Source organism: Rhamphochromis longiceps, linkage group LG16 (genome assembly GCF_057381845.1).
Source record: "Rhamphochromis longiceps isolate RC_006_pf linkage group LG16, R_longiceps_female_GT1.1, whole genome shotgun sequence".
NCBI lineage: Eukaryota > Metazoa > Chordata > Actinopteri > Cichliformes > Cichlidae > Rhamphochromis > Rhamphochromis longiceps.
The window spans coordinates 12,334,203-12,355,203 of NC_140572.1; the positions used below are offsets into that span (position 1 = coordinate 12,334,203).

Below are 21,001 nucleotides of genomic sequence, written 5' to 3' on the forward strand. Positions count from 1 at the left end.
TAACAAGCTCCTCCACTGCTATATGTTCTGTCTGACCGTGTGTGGGGGGGGGGGGGGGGTGGCTAATTTTTTTGATTACAGTCAAGTGAACTAAAGTTAACAATGATGATAACGTGACAAGTTATTACTTCGTTGTTAGTGCAAACAAAAAGATTCCCAAAAAATGCTTCAAACTCTACTGCTGATGGCAAAGAGGCTAGCTCTGTTAGCTCATGCAATGTATTAACGTTGCAACTTTGGTCAGTAAATATAAAAAAGTCAAGCTGACAGGAAAAGTGCCAGCGGCAGAAAGTGGCAATTGAAAAATGTTGATAAAGATCCTTGTTGCCATGCCTACTGCGTGATGCCAGAAAAGTAGCAGAGACTTGGATTTCCTTTCTATTGGATAATGGGTCAGACTCAAGATATGGTGCATCATCTTCTGAAAACTGTCATCATTTACTCCATCACTTAAAGTGAAGAATACATCTGGAACATGTCATGAGTAAACATCTGTCATTGAGTACACAGAGATGACATAAACCAAGAAAGCTTGGAGTAGAAAATTATCTGCAATAAAAAAAAGACACTCACATTAACATAATGCACCAAGTTCTCCTGCTCGTTGACTTTGTAGGTCTTTATGCCGTACTCTTTGGCCAGACGGAGGATGCGGTTCTGTGTCGGTCCAATGTAGGCACCGCCTAGATCAACCCACTTTGCCTCCTTATTCTAAAAGACACATACTCGCAATTAGATCATGACAAAAAAGAAAGAAATGTCACACATATTTCTGAAAAGGCTAACTGATCTATGCTTGTACTTCTACGCTCATAAATGACTTGAATGTAAATGTCATTTTTTTTCTGTATGCCCATTAAAAGCAATAGATACACTATCTTGGTTGTAAAATTAAAAAGGCTGGAAAGTATTTATATTACTGTTACTGATTGTCTCTTTTATGAGCCGCTCCTACAGTAGTATTGACACTCTTTGCTTTACCTGCACAGTGAAGGTACGACCACCAACCCGGTCTCTGGCTTCCAACACTACAGGATCGAGCCCACTGGCTTTCAACAGCTTTGCAGCACTCAAACCTGCAGAAGGACAGAGACACCAACAGGACTTAAACATAAGGATTCAAGCAATATATGTGCTTTCTGTACTTGTAAAAAAAAGCAATAGCAAAAGGCACACAGGGATTTTAAAGGTCTTTTAAAATTAATGACAAAAAGGGCTTCCAAAAATCCTAATGCTAGTTAGGACATTGTTATACCATCAACAGCTATTCCCACTTTAATTGTTTTCCGTTGTGCATTTACACTGATTAGCTTTTAGGTAGGCATGCAACTCTTAAATACAATTACATAACATTTGCTTTTCAAATGAACTGAGAGAGCTCTGGGAAAAATGGAGGGGGAAGGATGGGTGGGGGCTGTTGGGGAATCACAAACCAGCCAACCTGCTGATCATGTGGGGAGGAAGAGCTAACAAAAAAAGCACTGAGTACTCATTGGTTTAGCAACCGCAGAGTATACTGAAGAAAAACAGCTTTTCATACACTGACCTCTGGCACTCCTAGTTATACTTTAATTCAATAAGACTACTAAATGAATCTAGGCATGAACACACACACATGCAGAGAATTAGAGGGCAGCATATGGCTCTGAAGCGCTGATCTACAGGGCTGCTAAACACACAGAATATTGTTAAGAAGCTGTTCTTTAGAAGGGGAAACTGGGAGAAAAGGTACACCAAATTAAACAGCTAGACTGAGAGTCAATTCAAATTTGAAAATGTTGCTTCAAATCATTGTCAATGTGGACATCAGAGTCTGGAGCGAGGTGGTGGAGGCTCTGCCATGGTTTGGGGATGCATTACTGGCAGTACAGCAGGGCGATATGGCCAAAAATATTTATCACAATATATATTTGAAAATTTGCGATAACGATATAACTGACGATATAATTGATGCGAGACAAAATACAACTCCACAACATTACTAGCGCAAAAAGACAACCTTCCATTTATTTTCACTTAAAGAAGAAGCTGGTTTTTATGTACATTAAAGCTTTATAAAAATGTAACAGTGCAAATGCAAATTCCTTGCTGAAAGTTTAACCAAAAGGCATTTCCAGTAGAAATGGGCTGACACATCCTGAGCATAACCATGTATAATATCCACTGAAGTTAAAAAGAGGTGCTTTGCAACATTAAACTGCAGTGTGCAGTACGTATTTTTCGGACCATAAGGTGCACGGGATTATAAGGCACATTAAGCGAAACAAAGCAGTCAGATAAATCAAACTTTATTAAACTCATTCTTCTTGCTTCCTCCACTTCTGTACCATTGATTCATTAATTTTGAATTATCTGGCAGCTGCTCTATTCCCATGTTGTTGCAGTATATTAATGACTAACCTCGTATTGTGGATGGATTATCTCAGTTGTTCTCCTGACTGAAGTTTGGTCCGTTTACAGCATCCTGCCATGCGACTGCATTTGTCTCTAACTATCAGGAACCTTAACGTTAACTTAAGTTAAGTTAAGTGGAAAAGTGTATAGTGTTCGTCCTCCAGCTTCACTGTTTATGTTATGCTAACATAGCTGTGTCGCTAGCGATCACGTAGCACATCATTATATACCAGCTAGCCCAACTTCCGTAACCCTACAAACGTCACTGCTGTTTAGTTTCCTGTCTTCATTTATGTTGGAAGTGATAGCAGAGCTGTACGTTTGAATTTTTTCAGAAATCTCTCAGTCAGAACATGCAATATCATGCTTAGGTAACTAGCGAAACTAGCGAGCTAACTTCCACTAGCTTCCTGCTAACTTCTAACTCCGTTAAATGTAACAAATTTTGTTTTCATGGATGCCTGGAAGTTAAACTTCATAGTTACACCTGGTAAAGCAGCAATGCTGATCGTTTTATTAAAGATGAAAGAATTTAGACAGTTTTTAACTCTCAGTGATGCTGCAGTGTTCGTTTGACCTGAAGCATACGGAGTTTAGCACCCAGATTACTCCCAGATTTAAGAGCATCTTAGTCCGACAAATACGACAATAACGACGGCCGCTTGCATGTTCTGCAAAAAAATGTGCTTTGTCGTGTATCTGACGGACAAACACCAAACCAGTTCCACATCACTGAAGTTGCACCATTTTTACAAACCAATTCTGGTTCATCTGTTTCACTCAACAATCGGCCATGTGTGTATGAAAACAAAGGCACTGCGCATGCGCGTTTTACTCATATTCTATCGCGATATTTCATTTTCCTATCGTTGCTTAACATTATACCGGTATTACCGTGAACGGTATAATATGGCCCAGCCCTAACTGGCAGTGTGGAAAAGTACTTTCAGATGTCAATCCACCATGGCACTGTGAATAAAAAGATGAAGAATCGCCTATGAGCAAGTAGTTGGTGACAGTGTGGGGGAAGAACTCCCTTTTAACTGGAAGAGACTAAAGGAAGTGGCAGTGAACAAATGGTGGATGACCGGCTTTTGATTGTGAGGGGCAGCCAATTTGGAACAAAGTAAGGCTTAAAGGTAATAGCGTGTTTTATTCTTGAGGATGAGCTGAGAACTTTGTTGAACTGTGCAAAGCTACTGGAGTCTAACAGAAAAAAATGTTAAAGAGAAAAACAGGCACTCTTTAATGAAACAAAAATGAGCATGCCAAAAATCACACAAAAGCCTACATACTGCATGTTATATTCATTGCATGTTCATCAGCAGACACTGATAAATGAGGAGCAGAGAAGCAGGGGGTAACTTGTAATAGAAAACAGCACAGAGCAAAATGTCTCTACTGTCAGCAGGTACCCACATCTGTGCAAATGTTTTCCTGGCTTTCGCCCTAAATTCCCTTCTGGCCTCGCCATCTTCACCCCTATATTCTTTCCTGCCAAATCTGACTAAGCCCTATTTGATCTGGAAAGGTTTACATTAGTTTAAACAGAGTTTATTTTGCATTACCCAGCGTCAGCCTCCTCTCTATGTACAAAAGCGCTCAGCCTGTCAGGCTTTGCAGAAAGCATTAGACTTGACCAGGAGGAGGCTCACAAATCTCCATTAAATTGATGCTATTAACCTACACTCGGCTCAAAAGGTCACTCTCTGTCTTGGAAAACAAAGAGCATCTGTCTGCATCGCTTGTTTATGCCTACAGCAATCGCTGCAAAAGTAGCTTCCCGTTGGACTAGTCCTTTGATCAGAAAGCTTATTTATCCAAATCAAGGCTTCACTTTTTATCCCCCCTTTTCTTCAATTAAAAAACATGGTACAAACGCAACTAATAGATCAAAAAGTGATCATCACTTCAAAAGGATGCCGGCTGAGTTTTCCCCTTATGTTTACTTCCATTCCCCCAACAACAATAAAGAAAATGAACACACTCAGGCCGAGCTACTTCATGGACCAAAAAGCCAGGGAGGCAAGAAAAAGAAAGAAAATAAAATAGAAACCATCCAAGAATCTCAGTCAGAAATCAAAACCAATCATACAATTACTTTTTTTCTTCACTACTGCTTCATGCATTTGCTCTTTCTGTCTGTTTATACAGATAGAAAATGTTTCTGAATTTCTGTCTTTTTGCAATACTTACTGCAGTAGTTTGTTATGTTTTACATTCAAAAGGTCAGAAGTCAGGTCTGGAAATTATGTTGGTGGTGGCAAATAATAATACAATAAAAATATTAGAAGCTCACAAAAAATTAAGCTAAAATCTGAACTGCTTTCTACATTTTAAAGAAAGACGAATTTTGACCTTAAATCAATGTACAATGGCATTTTTATGGAGATAAGCTAACAATGTTTCTGAATAAAACTTGGTCTCTGGTTCTGAATTTCTAGATGCAGAGGATGAATGGTGCAGCTGTTCCGGTGTGAAGCTGAAAGTGACGGCTGAAACTGCGGATTTACAGGTCAATGGACATTACCACCTTCACTTATGGCCACATATAGCTGGTAATGAGCAATAGAAGACGAGCTTGATATTTATCAAACAGATGTAGTTGCCTTGAAGTGCAATCTTCCTGACATCTGAGGAACAGCTGGTGTCAGTTCAGCGGTGCTTCTCATCCTTTGTGCAGATGTATTTAACGAGGGACCAGACAAGAGAGGAGGAGTAGTATAAGTAGAAGTATTATATTATGGATCGCTCCCTGGGACACCTGGGTGCATTTAATTATGTTAACTTGCCTCCTCGCTTCCTGCCATCTCATCTCTTCTTTCTGTCTTAGTGAAAATGTGCAGGAGACATCCATGAACAAGACTGAAGAACACAGGAGAGAAAATGAGAAATCCTTGCTTCTATAGTATTAGTCTTAAGAGATCCTGTCCTTTTGAGGGATGCTTCCCTCGCTCTTAGCTCTTCCAGACACACTTATCTCACCTGTCCTTGCCTCTTTGAGGTGTTTTTAGGTGCTGGAACATCCTTTGTGATTGAGAAGGGTGAATGATTTTGAGGACACTGGAAAGAGGGTGCAAGAACACTTCAGCTTTGGGGTGACTGTAGCTCAGGAGGTAGAGCAGGTCACCTACTAATTGGAAGGTAGGTGATCTTCCAAATAGAATTCGATCCAAGTCTGCTCCAGTCTGCATACCAAATATCCTTCATCAAGTTGCTCTGACTGTGAGTGTTAGATAGAAAGTGCTTACGTAGAAAAAAGAGTGCTTGTGTGAATGAGGCAAGTATATATATAATATATATATGTATATTAGGGGTGCAACGATACTCGTATTGATATTGAACCGTTCGATACAGTGCTTTCGGTTCGGTACGCATATGTATCGAACAATACAAAATTTTTAATTTATTTTATCAACTTTCCTTCTGACAATGCTGTCTGTGTTGAGCGCTCAGTGGATCTGCACTCGACAGTGCAGCCTAGGCGGAGTAGTCGAACGCAGATTCACTGAGCGCAGGGCAAGCTAGCGAGACAGAAGTTAAGCTCTCCTTGCAACATGGCAAATTGAACCTCCCCCACCCTCATTCAGATGTGGCGTTTGGAACTATTTTGGTTTTCATGTGACATATGACCCTGAAGGTAAGCGCGTCATGGACTAAAGTAAAACAGTATGTCGGATGTGCCACGCAATGGTCAATTACATGGGTGGGAGCTAGTGTGTTAGCGCAGTTAGCTCGTTAACGTGTTGGCCATCCAGCCCCATGCACGGGGCGATCCACGGTAGCTCGTTAACGGAGATTTGCCGTGTTGTGGCATTAACGTCATTTCAACGAGATTTACGCTGACAGCACTAGTGGGAACACAACAAATATGACTGCACATTTACACCGACATCATCCTAGTGCAAAGACAAGTGGAAGCAGACAAAAACAACAAGCACGCGTGCTACAAACTTTACCCGAGTCATTTAGACAGCCGTTAGCACGTGATTCTCCTTATGGGGACCTGATATGTTTAATATGCTGCTGAGAATATAGCCCAGAAGAAGCGTATAGTATAGCTTTTATTTTTGGAAAGAGACATTTCTCTGTAATAAACTCTCTTTTCCAAAGATGAGTGATTCCTCAATTAGATACAGGGCTCGCAAAATCGCTAGCCCGACGTCCCCGGGCTAGCGATTTTTCCAGTCGGGCTACCAAAATCTATCTCTGCCCTGCCCGTCGGCCTATCGTAGGAAGGAAAAATATATGTCAATGCTTTTGCATTCTTTCGGTAATGTAGCTGGGTAATTATGTCATTGGCATCGGTGAGCCACTGTCAATATGTGACATATTGAAATCGCGTTTGAATTTGCGCTTGTTTTTTGCTTTCACTTTGCAATCGCGTGAACTGTGTATAGAGAGCGACAGCATTGATTGGTGAGTGATGATAATTTGCGCACCAATTCCTCTGACATCGTCTTATCAATCGTTAGCTTACTATGCAAACATGACAAGTGAATCGCTGTCAAAATAAAAAACATGCACAAGATAAGAAGTTGCAATGCGTGTTTGCGTACATAAGATTTTCAGGAGGAGGACAGACATTTGTTTAGAACTCTTAAAGATGTCGAAGAAGCAAGCTCCTTTAAGAAATTACTGTGATGTTCCTCCACCTCCAAAGAAATGTCAGAAGGAGTCCGAACCACAAAAGAGGCGCGTATTCTCGGAAAAGTAGTTGCAGGAGGTGAGCTGGCTTCAAACAAATGATGAACGCAGAGATGTGGTGCGGAATGTGCCGTGAAAATTTAACAAATGACAAATTAAAAAGGCATGAACATTTTTTTTTGTATCGAAAAAATATCGAACCGTGACACCAAAGTATCGAACCAAACCGAACCGTGAATTTTCTGTATCGTTGCACCCCTAATATATATATATATATATATATATATATATATATATATATATATATATATATATATATATATATATATACATATGTATACACACACACACAAGAAGGCATCGGTGGGCAAGAGACGAAAACAGGGCGTTGTTGGAATGCAACCACGCAAGTAACCCTGGCGGAAGGGGTTACAGGAATAGGATGAGGGACCTATGGATTCTTCGATACCCAACATCCACAATGACGGTGAAACAACTAGTATCTCAGTGTTCCAACATTCGAAAGAAGGGACTGCTCTCACAGCTAGAGATTGACGAGATACAACATAAATGCTATGGCAAGGGGGAGCCAGGACGCCAGGTCAGGGGGGAGATATCATCACCCCCACCCGAGATTGGGTACCAAGCCCCAAGTGCGATAGGAGAAGGATCGTTGAGTGCGAGAGGAACTGACCTAAAAGATAGGATCATGGCCAAGCTTGAAACTTGGACCCCCCGTAGCCGGTTACCAAGATTACGTGAAGTACCCTCAGAAGGTCTGCTAGATGATGTTAATGTAGCACTACGGACGATACCTACAGCCACGATTACCGACACTAACAAGCTGATCTACAATACGGCAGCAGTGATCAGTGAGATGCTTGGCTACAAGTTGAACAGCCACAAGGGGCAGTACCCTCCATGGAGAAGGAGGCTAGAGGCTAAGATCAAGGTAGCACGGAGGGAGGTTAGCCAACTATCGGAGTTGCAGAAAGGCACGATGAGGAAGGTGCCTAAGAAGTACAGGAAGCTGTCCATACCTGAGGCCTTGGAAACTGCCAAGCAACGGCTCACAGCCTTGGCCAGCCGCTTGAGGAGGTACACCAGAGAGATAGAAGGCAAGAGAATAAACCAGCTGTTCTCCACAGAACCAGCCAAGGTGTACTCTCAGTGGCAGGGGAACAATATGAGAACAGCACCACCAAGGCTGGAGGCAGAACAATACTGGAAGAGCATATGGGAGAAGGACGCAACCCATAACGGTAATGCTCAGTGGCTAGTGGATCTGAGGGCAGACCACAGCGACCTCCACGAACAGGGTCCAGTAACCATCACCGTGGCAGATATCCAAGAAAGGGTCTCCAGTATGAAGAGTTGGACAGCACCAGGCCCTGACATGGTTCACGCCTACTGGCTGAAGAAGCTGACTGCACTCTACGAGTGCCTGGCAGCACATATGAACCAGCTGCTAGTTGACAAGAGACACCCGGAATGGCTAACCGAAGGCCGGACAGTCCTGATGCTCAAGGACCCCCAGAAGGGACCGGTACCCTCCAACTACCGACCAATAACCTGCCTCAGCACCACGTGGAAGCTCCTGTCAGGCATCATAGCGGCTAAGATGAACAGGCACATGGGTCAATACATGAGCGGGGCACAGAAAGGGATGGGCAAGAATACCAGAGGCGCAAAACACCAGCTACTGGTAGACAGAACAGTCAGCCGAGACTGCAAGACCAGGCTGACCAACCTGTGCACTGCCTGGATTGATTACAAGAAGGCCTATGACTCAATGCCCCACAGCTGGATACTGGAATACCTAGAATTGTACAAGATCAACAGGACCCTAAGAGCCTTCATCAGGAACTCAATGGGGATGTGGCGTACAACACTAGAGGCCAACTCCAAGCCCATAGCACAAGTCACCATCAAGTGCGGGATCTACCAAGGAGATGCTCTGTCCCCACTGCTGTTCTGCATAGGCCTGAACCCCCTCAGTGAGATAATTGACAAGACTGGCTACGGATACTAACTACGGAATGGAGCAGTTGTCCATACAGCTTGATGGATGACATCAAGCTGTATACCAAGAGTGAACGAGACATCAATTCACTGATCCACACCACCAGGATATACAGCAATGACATTGGAATGTCGTTCGGGCTGGAGAAGTGTAGTCAGATGGTAACAAAGAGAGGGAAGGTAGTCAGAACGGAGGGGATCGAACTACCAGAAGGCAACATTGCAGACATAGAGGACAGTTACAAGTACCTGGGGATCCCGCAGGCGAATGGGAACCATGAAGAGGCCGCTAGGAAAGCTGAAACCACCAAGTACCTGCAGAGGGTCAGGCAAGTCCTGAGCAGTCAGCTGAACGGTAAGAACAAGATCCGGGCCATCAACACCTACGCCCTGCCCGTGATCAGGTACCCTGCTGGGGTAATAGGCTGGCCAAAGGAGGAGATAGAAGCCACTGACATCACACCAGGCAAGACCCCAGGTGCCAGGCTGTGTAAAGATGCCCCAGAGACAATCCAGCACATAACAGCAGGCTGCAAGATGCTAGCAGGCAGGGCATACGTGGAACGCCATAACCAAGTGGCCGGCATAGTATACAGAAACATCTGTGCCGAATATGTCCTGGAAGTTCTGAGGTCAAAATGGGAGACGCCCCCAAGGGTGGTGGAGAATGACCGAGCTAAGATCCTGTGGGACTTCCAGATACAGACGGACAAAATGGTGGTGGCTAACCAACCGGACATAGTGGTGGTAGACAAACAGAAGAAGACGGCTGTAGTGATCGATGTAGCGGTTCCGAATGACAGCAACATCAGAAAGAAGGAACACGAGAAGCTGGAGAAATACCAAGGGCTCAGAGAAGAGCTCGAGAGGATGTGGAGGGTGAAGTTAACGGTGGTCCCCGTCGTAATCGGAGCACTAGGTGCGGTGACTCCCAAGCTAGGCGAGTGGCTCCAGCAGATCCCGGGAACAACATTGGAGATCTCTGTCCAGAAGAGCGCAGTCCTGGGAACAGCTAAGATACTGCGCAGGACCCTCAAGCTCCCAGGCCTCTGGTAGAGGACCCGAGCTTGAAGGATAGACTGCCCGCAGGGGCGTGCTGGGTGTTTTTTTTTAGTTTTTTTTTTACACACATATATATATATATATATATATATATATATATATATATATATATATATATATATATATATATTAGTGCTGTCAAAATTATCGCGTTAATTGTTAAGATCAACGCGAAATGTTTAATGCATTAAAAAAATTTAACGCTGATTTTGTTTTTTTATTAATTTCCTGTAATCTAAGACCTTTAAATTCATGAGCACCTCTGGAGGAGGGGGCAACAGTGTGCTATGCTGGCGTTTGGCCTGACAGAAATGATTAGAAGAAGAAGAAGAAGTGACACCATGCTACTATCTAGCTAACACTAGCTAACACACGCAAGCATGGACGAGGGCGGACTTTTGGGTGGAAAGTTTCTCTTTAAGAAGTTGCCTGATGGCTTGTTGGACAAAACGAGAGTAAGATGCACAATTTGCAACGCTGAATTCAAGTACCACAGAAGCAGTTCATCACTGGCGTATCACCTGAGAGCAAAACACCCAACTGAATCCACCTCTACGGGACCTCGCCAGTCTACGCTTCAGGAGTATGGTGCTTGTGGACGAATAACAAAAAATGTGAGAGAAAAGGTAACCAATTCCTTGGTTGTTTGGATAGCTAAAAACTGCCGACCAGTTAGCATAGTAGAAGATGATGGACTGAGAGAAGTCATTCGTGCTGCATCAGGAGATGAGTGTTACAATCTGCCCTCGAGAGGAACCATTGTGTCGAGACTGCACACTTTGTATGGGGACCAGAGGGCTCAGCAGTCCAGCAAGCTTGTGCAAGTAAGGAATGTCGCTCTCACCGGAGACCACTGGACTTCGGTGAACAACGATAATTACTTAAAATATAAAGAATAAAAAAATGTAATTGGAGCCAGGCTATTAATAAAGTAATTGAGATTAATCGCAATTAATAACAAAAAATTGTGAGATTACCCATATGGAAAAGATGTATATAAATCTTGTAAGGTTTTTATCTGTCTTGTGTGACACTTGTATGAAAAATATACAAGAGTGAAAATACATATAAGATCCCTTAAAAAATTATATAAATGAAACTTGCATGTTTTGGATACTTCTTCAAAAAATATATGACATTAACCCGACATATATTATCCTAAGAAGAAAAATGTAATATCATACTTTTATGAGTTAGACAATCATGAGTGAAACTAAACTATTGTAAGTTTTTCATAGAGAACAAAAGATTTACTTGTGTTATCACAAACAGGAAACAACTAACAATTAACATTGAATGACAAAAAGATGTGGGGGAAAGCCACAAATTTACGAGAAGTTTGCTTTGAACATGTGATTAAATAAAACCCCACATTAGAATTTCCCTCTGGGATTGATAAAAATGCTTTTCATTCATTTGTGTAAAGTTTATTTATTTCTTTGTTTAGCATTTTTGCAAAACTAGGCATCCTATTCCTGACTTTCAAATGTTTTTTCCCATTATTGCATTGACATTTAAAGAACAAACTTTTACAATAAGTTTGACAAATGATTAAATCAACACAGTAAATATTCAAAATACATCTCAAATGTATTCTATATAGATGGAAAAGATATTAGACAATATTCATATTGTAGAAATATTTTTAATTTTGCACAGAATCAGCAGATTACACAAAGATGTAGATAAAATACATTTTATATATAATATATTTCTGTCTTTTTACATGACCCAGATTCATTATGACAGTGCTTTAAGGACCATTTAAACACCACACCACTAGCTTAATGGAATTACATTGAAATACATAAATGTTGTGAACATGCATTGCAAAATGTTTTGACAGAATTTTTTTTTCCCCCCAAGTCAGAAACCCATATTTCAATAAGAAATATGTTCAGAAATGACAGCGTGAATGCGCCACCTTTATGAACCGCTATGGCTTTAGACCTTGTTAGCTGCACATTTCACTCTTAATTAGAATGACATTTGACACAATTGAAAGCCTTTGAATCTCTCCCATAATCAACACCATAATCAGTAGCTCCACCTTCACATTTGGATTGAATCATTTACAATAAGATTTAAGATTAAATTATTTACAATAGTACGTATTCAGTAGCTGACATACAATTGAGGTAGAGTCTGGACACTGTATGTACATACATGGCCTAACTATCTGAGTAGCATTTATGGCTTTGTAAAAGCCTGTGGGAAAGTGAACAGTTGACATATAGCTCAGCTGAGTTCTGATAAGAGAACCTCTGGCTAACTTTTGCACTGTGCAATTACCATATTTTCCTATAGCATATAAACAATGACTATCCATTTCAACAAAGTGTGAGACTGCAAAAATACTTCCATTTTTTAAAAGCACCACATAATTGTTTCTTTGTTTTGTTTTGCTGTACGTGTAACCGTGAACAATGTCTCCATTCACAGAAATTCTCTTGTAGTAACTCACCACAGAGTTTGTGGGAACCTCTCTAACTGGGTGGAGAGCAGCTTGATCTCTCAGAGATATTTGTCTTACATTTGGTGAACCAAGGGCAGTCACCTGAGTAAACTTTACATGCTTCTTGACATGCTGGGTTCCTTGTCTCATTTCATTGCAGAACTGTTTAACTTCTGCAGCTGCATTTGTTAAGAACTGCTTAGCTAAACGAGGAAAGGCACGGGAGACTGCCACTCGTTTGCATATTTGTTGTGGTACAGCTTGACTACTTTTTATTTGTTTCAAGAGGTACCCATTGAAACTTTCAAACATAAAGGCTGAGTGAGCCCATAAAGGACCCCATTGCACAACACTTTTACTCAAATGCAACAATGAATGAACATTGAATGTCATGTGCTGTTTTCCATACAGAGATTGTACACCTCCAACAAAGTACACTAATGCGTCGTGTGCGTGGCTTATCAGTTCAGTATTTAATTCGGACCCCAAGAGAATGCTTATCCCTTCTACCAGTAATGCCCAATGACAGTGATACTTCTGTGGAAGTATGCCTTTCAGAACTGGCAAGCTATAGTACAAAAGCCAATGCTGCCACTCATGAGCTTTCCAGAATTTGCGTTCAATTAAAGATCTTGGAACTCGAGCGACGATACCTGGAGGTTTAATAGACAAGAGGTGTTTGTCTATGCTTGCTATTTGTACACCTATGTACCATGGCTCAGAAGTGTTTTTAGAATCCATCCATAAAGATGCCATGTATCTGCACACACCAAGCAGTACACAGTGCATGTAGTCAGGGACCATTCCATTGATAAGATCAAACAATGGCAAATCTGCAAGAGGAGATGAGCCCTTTATCCCCAAAATAGTCTTCCCTTGTCTTTCAACTATTTGTCCTATTTCTACTGTGGTTTTATGATTTCTGTCACTTGGCTTTTCATCAGGACATGCGTAAACCCTTGTTTTTCCATTCCCTTTCCTTGTTTGCATCCCAGGATGAAGGCAAACTCCACAGCCATATTCACCATTAAATTGCTTGAAATTTTGTAACAATGGTCTTGCTACAGCATCACACACACAGCACAATGTGTGTACTTTCATGTGTCTCCGTGCCTGATTGTTAGGATCTTGCCACTCAAAACCAACTTGAGAAAGATTTGTACACTCCTCGACAAATGGTTTAAAGAAGCAGGACATGTCTGGCTTTTTGGATCCAAACAAGCACATAGAAGTACATGTTTGTCTCTACTCTCCGGTGGTATCTCATTAATGCAACACAATATTGGCCAAATACTAAATTTGGAAGACTGAAAAACTGGTACACCATAACAATTAAAAGTGAGGGACAGAAAATCATCTTTACTGGTAGACTTTAAGGTCTGATACAAGCTGCCATCACATATGTCCTTTATTACACGGCTACCACTGGGATCACCTCTGAAACATAGATCATGCACATTGTGGTTCTCAAGAATGTCTTTTAGCTGATCTTTTAATGGTATACTAATAAAAAAGTTACCTTCCTCTAAACTGGCTTTCACTGTTGTGAATGAAGAACATGACACACAATTAAGTGTTTCCTCCAAAGATTGTGAAGACCCAATGTACTTAGTACAAACTCTACAGTAATGATGTCGTTTAAACTGTTTTGTAATATCAGCGAAGGGTTTCTCCAGAAAATACCTGCTTGATGGAACTACAGTAGTCCCAGCAGAATGTAACTTGAGCAGTTTCAGCAAGTCCTCCATTAATACACCTGTAGTGTTGTGTCTCAAAGCAAAGGAGAGGATTGACATGATGCTTTGAATTTCTGTTAGTCCACTGGAGCAGTTCACATCAACTCCTGCTTCAGGGGCGTTCTCCTGAATGGTTGAAAAAGAATTGTGTTATATTTGAGCAGGTTTCACTTATTTTCATATGTAGCCTTGTTTTTTTTTTTTTGCAAAACTGCATTTACAACATAAACAGCAGTCATAGCGACGTTTGTCATAGTTAAAAATGCAATTAACCGCAAGTCTTACCTGCACCATTGTGACCATTTCTATTCTTTCCTCCTGTCTTTGGGTGGCATCTTCATTGTTTCCCTGAGAAGTATTCAAATTAACTACTCTTTAAAGAAAAGAGAGCCATAGAAAGGGAACACATCTTGCATTTGTTTCTTACCAGTGACACCGTTTGTGGTTCTGGTATCTGCTCATCTCTTTGGGCAGCATCTTCACTTTCCTGTGAGGAATACAACCCAAGTATTGAATATATATATGAATTAAATATCCGAATGATATATTCCAGAACAAGTAGTGAGTCTGTCACTGACATATTTAAACAGCTTAATGGTGAGCTGTACTTTTCACTTTTACAATGTGATGGAGTAGCGTAGAAGAGACATAAGAATGAAAGTAATGCTTTATTGTGGCCTTTTTTCTGTATGTTGCTTTTAAAAGGAGAGAGAAAGAGAGAGAGAAAGAGAGGGAGAGAGAGACTATAATAATGTATTTTTATTTACCATTGGAACTGTGAAAGTTCCTTCTCTCTGGCTGTCATCTTCACCATTGTCCTTGAAATGATACAAATGAACAACTTGTTTAAGATACATTTTTCACAGCTCTGCTGAAAACAGTCGGGATGAAATTTCCATGTTGTTATTATTGTGATTGTTATTATTCTTAATGTTTTTATTGACCTTTAAATAAACACAATGAAAGAGGTTGTCTTCTAAGTAAAAAACTACATTTTTTTAAATTATATTTATCATCTCACAATTACTTAAGTAGCACTTCAGATTACTTTCAATGCAGAAACATTATGAATATAGTCTAGATTCTCAAATACTTTGCATTTTCTTATCATAACTAACCTAAACAGAATTTATCAGTCATTTGGCAAACACAATAAATTATGTTGCATAACTTATCATTGATAAGCCAAGTTATGGGTGTCAAATTAGAACTGGAATGTTCCACTTAACCAAAGTATTAAAACCCAAACACTTTGTATCAAGTGCTACTATGGTAGCTGATAAGACATTAACGATATACATTCACTTACTTGTTGTTGTGTGTTGTGCTGTCCGATGTCAGTCAAAGCTCTGTCGATTTTTCTAAAAAAATTAATAAATTCTTGTAGCTTTCATAACAATGACAGAAACTGACAACTGTATTAACTTATTGGCAAAGGTGCACATACCGTTTTTTCCATCTGGTCAAAGTACGTGAAGGAACGTTTTTCCGCATCCAGTCTATTTCACTTGTGTCAGATCTATAATGTTTTCTTTTCGGCATCACTGGCTCTTAAGTTACAAAACTCAGTTGGAATGTCAGTATAGTCTATAATCTGTGAAAAACATATTCTACCGCCAAATAGAGAAAATACTGACGTAGAGCATGAACTCAAAAATTTGTTTTCAGCTGTGAGTGCCATGATTGGTTAAGTGTACGGTCAAATATGAGGATACACCAATCAAAGGCAAAGTAGGGCGGGCCATGCTGCAGCGTACAGGTGGCCAGCTTTCACCGCGAGACCTCACACGGTCCTCATCAGGTAACGGCTTCCTTACGTAATTTAACAACAAGCGGGAAATCGGTCTAATAAAGTGTGTCTTGCAAAGATGGAGACTACGGAGACGAATAAAACTAATATCAGAGGTAAGTCGCCTAAATGTTTTCGAATTTGAATGACTTAGCTTAAGCTAATAGCTTGCTAAAAGTGGTTTGATGTTTTACGGGTCACATAGAAACAAGTGACCAACGTGGAAATGCTCTCTTCAGAGAATTATGCATGCGACATAGCACTTGGTGTCATTAAAATGGTTCAAACGGTAAAAGTATGCCTATAGAAACCATGTCAAATAAAATATTTTTTGATAAGAAAAAGCCTTTATTAGCATATAGCCTGTAGCATTCTAGCTAGGAAAAAGCAATTCTTTTTTTCCTCCCCCCTTCATTTACTACAGAACACGAGGAGAGGAAGTTTGCAGTGGTGCAGTGGAGTGAAGGGGAGGACTATGGAAAGCTTAGTGAAGTAAAAACTGTTAACATACGGGGGTATGATGACTCCAAGATGGACCATCATGGGAATCCCATTTCCACTTACTCGGCAGTTATTGAATGGCGCCATGGGAAGAAACAGCGAGGAGGGTGGCCACATTACAGGGGCACTGTTGTTTTTGTCTCTGGTAAGTAATTGTTAATGATTTGAAATGTAGAATGTCCTTCTCTACTTGAAAGTAGTTCTCTAAAGAAAAACTGAATTCACTCTTTAAAGTCATGTGCTTACTTCGTTTTTCCAGGGAGCTGAAGACTGTACTACATGTTTACTTAATATACATTAAGTATACATTACATAAAGTCACAACAGTTTTGTATTTTATCACTCGTCTTTACTCTGCTCTAAGTAAAAGTTTACATATTAACACAGTAAATCTCCTAAATGTGGCTCCTACTCCTTTTAACCCTAACCCCTGACTAATGAGATGGTTGCTTTTAGATGTTGAATAGTTGTATATTTTATGTTTCACATGTATGGAAATTCTGTGAAATAGGAATTGTTTGTTTTTTTGCTAAATGCACTATGTGAATCACAACTCAACACAAAACTAGACACTGTTACTGCTGTCTTCTTCTTCTCTTTCTCTATCCCATATACAAATGTTCTCTTTTCTTTGTTAGCTCTCTCTTTCACACAGGTCGAAGAACCATTCCAGTGTTCAGTTGTGTTTTTAGTCAGGAGTAAAAAATAACATTCATTACTGCAATTACCTGAAAACAGGACATAGTCTGGTGATTTAAAAAAAAAAACACCTGTGGAGTAATGAGGGGATTGTTGTAATGTCTTTTTGTTTCCTCCTTTGTGCTCTAGCTACTCGTTTTGAGGCAGCTCGGAAAATTAATGCACTGCTGAAGGAAAATGAACCAGAGGACCTGACCAAGAGGGTATCTGTCCATCCTGAAAACTATCAGGATGATTCTGATGACTCCGATCCAAATGAGACTCTGATTCTGTCGCAGCCATTGCAACTCAAGGTGACATTTCACTTGGAACCATTTTGTAGTATCCGTGTTTTACATGTTATCTAAACACTCCATCTTTAAATATTGGCTTCTAGGCTAGTGTCAGTCATTAGGAAACCATTATATACATGTTTTCATGTGGAAAATGAAACATTTTAGGTGATGGCTCCTTTAAAAAGTTGACACTATTGTATTGTACATCTACCATTGGATGGAGTCTATGCAGGCTACAGCCTTATGAAACGGGACAGTGTAGCCTGCAAGTAGCATTTCCTGGTTATGTCTGAACATCCTCACCATCTTTCTATTATGTTACACACCATTTCTGTCAACAAGCAATGACTGTAGTACTTCTCTTTCCCTAAAAAAAAATATATATTTTACTGATTTTTACCTTTTTCAGATCAGATATAATTTTAAAACTGAAACGTATTTACATTTAAGAAAAGGAACTCCACCAGTGGTCCCCCTATTCTACTGCACACAAAGGTCATTTGTATACAATGATTGTCAGGATTTGTTAAAGGAAAAAATCACTTGTAGCCACCTAAATTGAATTATGGTAAACTTTTTTTTTTTTTAACTGTATTCAAATGAGCCCAATCTTTGGAACAGGCCTAGTTACAGTTCTGTGATGTGCAGTACCAGTTAAAAGTTTGGACACACTTTCCCATTATATTTAATTGTAAAATTGTACAAACTTTTGACTGGTACTGTATGTGGCTAAGAAATCAGCTCTTTGAAGTATGCACCCTACACTTTGTGGCACAGCTATTGAATCTGTTGTCTTTACACTTTAGATTCATAACTTTTATGGCAGCTTTGACTATTTTATGTAAATTCCTCTTCTTTCTCGCTATCTTTTTTCATGTCCAGAAGTCAAAGGCTCCTTCAAAGAAAGACCCTGCACAGGAATTCCTTGCAATGTACAGTCATTCACCACCTTCAGTCGCTTATGGTGAAAAAAGTCCAAAAAAGACAGTAATTGGTCTAAAGCGGAAGATCCAAGACCTGAAACAAGAGAATGATAAACTGAAGGAGTTGCTTGTCCAAGGTATCACTTCCTATCACTAATTTAACAATTAAACAGCCAATATATTTGAAAAAGTCACTCTAGCCTATGTATAAACCATTCTGGTAATCATTTTTTTATTCATTTACTATATATAGATGTGCCAGAACTCATGAAGACGATGAAAAAGGTGATTAATTTGGCTGAACCTCTTAAGAGATCCAGTTTTGAGCTTCCCCAGATTTCTCCGCAGTCCACGCCCGGTTCATCATCAGATGGTTCGCTGCTGCCCCCTCCCAAATCTACTTCATCCTTCTCAACACCAGCATCTGTCATTCTATCAACAAAGGAATCCCAGTCATCAAAGGTAATGGAATTTTAAAGAATAAATAGATGAAGTGCATAAATTGGATCTACTGTCTTTCTACTTACAGTTGATCCAACCTTGAACACAATACCAATAAAAGTTTTGACGGACTTTCCTATTAGATTTAATGGGAAAATATGTCAAAACTTTTAAATTGGTACTCTACTTATTAGTATGATGGATCTAATTCAAGTGTTAAATTCATTGACTGTGTTTCTGCTGTGAAGTTTCCCTTCTTAACAAAGGAGTCTATGGGGATTGACTCTGTTTTAGAGCCAGCCCCTGGTGGAGCAGAGGCAAACTACAATTTTTCTACAAAAGCTTCACTTTTGCATGGGAATGCCTGTGCGAGTAACAAGTGATGCAGAAAAAAGTTTTGCAATCCAGTAGCTTAGCATCCGGACATTGCAGGTGAACGACGGCTCCGGGAATATACATAAATGTCACTGCCTTCAAAACTAGACGAGAAACAGAGTTTTAAGTCTGGAAAGGTATGTAGTTGTTCTTTACGTCTCTTATATTGATCAAAATGTCTTTTTGTTGGAACAGGTGGAGATTTATCCTGGGACTGGAGTCATGGTAGAGAAACTGGCCTGGGCCTATGCTACTAATGCAAATTCATCTACAACCTTTGTGAGGCATCTGCTCACAGCAGTCTTCCCTGTGGAAATATTGCTAGTGAGCAATCTTCGAGGGGGAAAACGAGGCAGAGGACATGCACGTTTACCGCTCGACAAAAATAAATTGGATGCCATCTACAGTAAGTTTTTAGCTTTTTATGGCATGTTTTCGCAGTTGTCCACACTTCTGGCATTTAAAGATAACAAAGGACCAATGAAAAACAAGGGCCACACATATGAAGAATATCTTCTTAACATTTATGCATATATTATTGTTGATGAAGAAAGGCCTCCACCAAATAGAGAATTCTAGTTGATCTTTTTTGAGTTATATCCAGATGAATGAATGGTCTTTTCATGACATACTATTGTAGGCCTTAGATTTCTCTGTAGGCCTTTCATTTCCTTTATGGTGCATTTTGTTTGTCCAACTACAAAGTAACAAATGATGGTAGATAAGTATTTTACATTCTGGATGTTCTTGCATTTGATGTATTTCAGTGACTGCGTTTACATGCAGCCGATAACCCATTCAAAACTGGAATGTTAGCAATAACCCGGTCACACATGGCTTTAAAATACCGGCAAAAATCCAAATATAAATCTTGGAGTTACCAAATATTTTTGTGAGAAAAGGGTCATGTAAAACCTCTATCGGCATATCGCCATCAGAATGAAAATGGATTTGTGTTTTGCACATGTTCTATTCCCGCGGAATCCTGGTCTTTTGAGTAGAGGAACTTTGTGTATGTGCCGTCTGGCTCTCTGTGACTCTCTCATCTCATGCATGTGAATGAGTTATTCCGAATGTTTCAGAACCCTGAATAGTGAGCCTAACTCGACCATAACCTGAATATTGGCTGTATGTAAATGTAGTCAATGTAGTGAACCGCTCCATGCATCGTCTGCAAATTTCAAAGCTGGCACCATTAGATATTAAGACTGATTAATGCAGGATCATTGCACTATTGTTTAAGATCATTGGGTTCTTTTACACTACTAATTCTGTTCTTGTCATCACCCCCCCCCCTGCATTTTTGTACATATATAGGTGCAACCCTTGAGAAGTGGCCTGGGACCCATCCTTCCAGCATTGGTACTACAATCAATGCCAAGATCACAGAACTCCGGGCCAGAAATAAAAATGTCTCTGTCACAGCATCCCCATAACTTGACTTTCGATGTCTCATTTGGCATGTTATTATAATGCCAATTCATGTTTTATCTATTAAAGATAGATTGTTTCTTTTGTTTTTTAAGTGGGCAGGTTTTTTGCCCTCCAAAGTTTTACTCATGTTAGCAGGTAAAAGTTCCACAAATTTGCAGCAAAAGGTATGCAGCTTAGCATGCTCTTTAAACAATAGAGCTTAGATTAGGTTAAATATTTCTGTGAAATATTAGTATGTGACTGTTATA

At 40.1% G+C, this 21,001-nt stretch overlaps 2 protein-coding genes across 2 annotated transcripts in view; one reads left to right on the top strand and one right to left on the bottom strand.

Moving 5' to 3' along the window:
- Positions 1-21,001, bottom strand: part of LOC146650718 (amine oxidase [flavin-containing]-like) — a 68,916-nt gene that overhangs the window by 24,242 nt on the left and 23,673 nt on the right. Inside the window, exons 2-3 of the mRNA XM_085383957.1 lie at positions 982-1,076; positions 574-711 (exon numbers count right to left, since the gene is read on the bottom strand). Of these exons, the coding sequence (XP_085240083.1) occupies positions 574-711; positions 982-1,076 (233 nt within the window). The remainder of the gene's footprint in view (positions 1-573; positions 712-981; positions 1,077-21,001) is intronic.
- LOC146650719 (uncharacterized) overlaps positions 15,512-21,001 on the top strand; it is a 5,520-nt gene continuing 30 nt past the window's right edge. The window contains exons 1-7 of the mRNA XM_085385079.1: positions 15,512-16,221; positions 16,530-16,751; positions 17,435-17,598; positions 18,463-18,640; positions 18,757-18,965; positions 19,515-19,725; positions 20,637-21,001. The exon at positions 20,637-21,001 is cut by the window's right edge and continues 30 nt beyond it. Coding sequence (XP_085241205.1) covers positions 16,185-16,221; positions 16,530-16,751; positions 17,435-17,598; positions 18,463-18,640; positions 18,757-18,965; positions 19,515-19,725; positions 20,637-20,755 — 1,140 coding nt within the window. The 5' untranslated portion in view covers positions 15,512-16,184 and the 3' untranslated portion in view covers positions 20,756-21,001. The remainder of the gene's footprint in view (positions 16,222-16,529; positions 16,752-17,434; positions 17,599-18,462; positions 18,641-18,756; positions 18,966-19,514; positions 19,726-20,636) is intronic.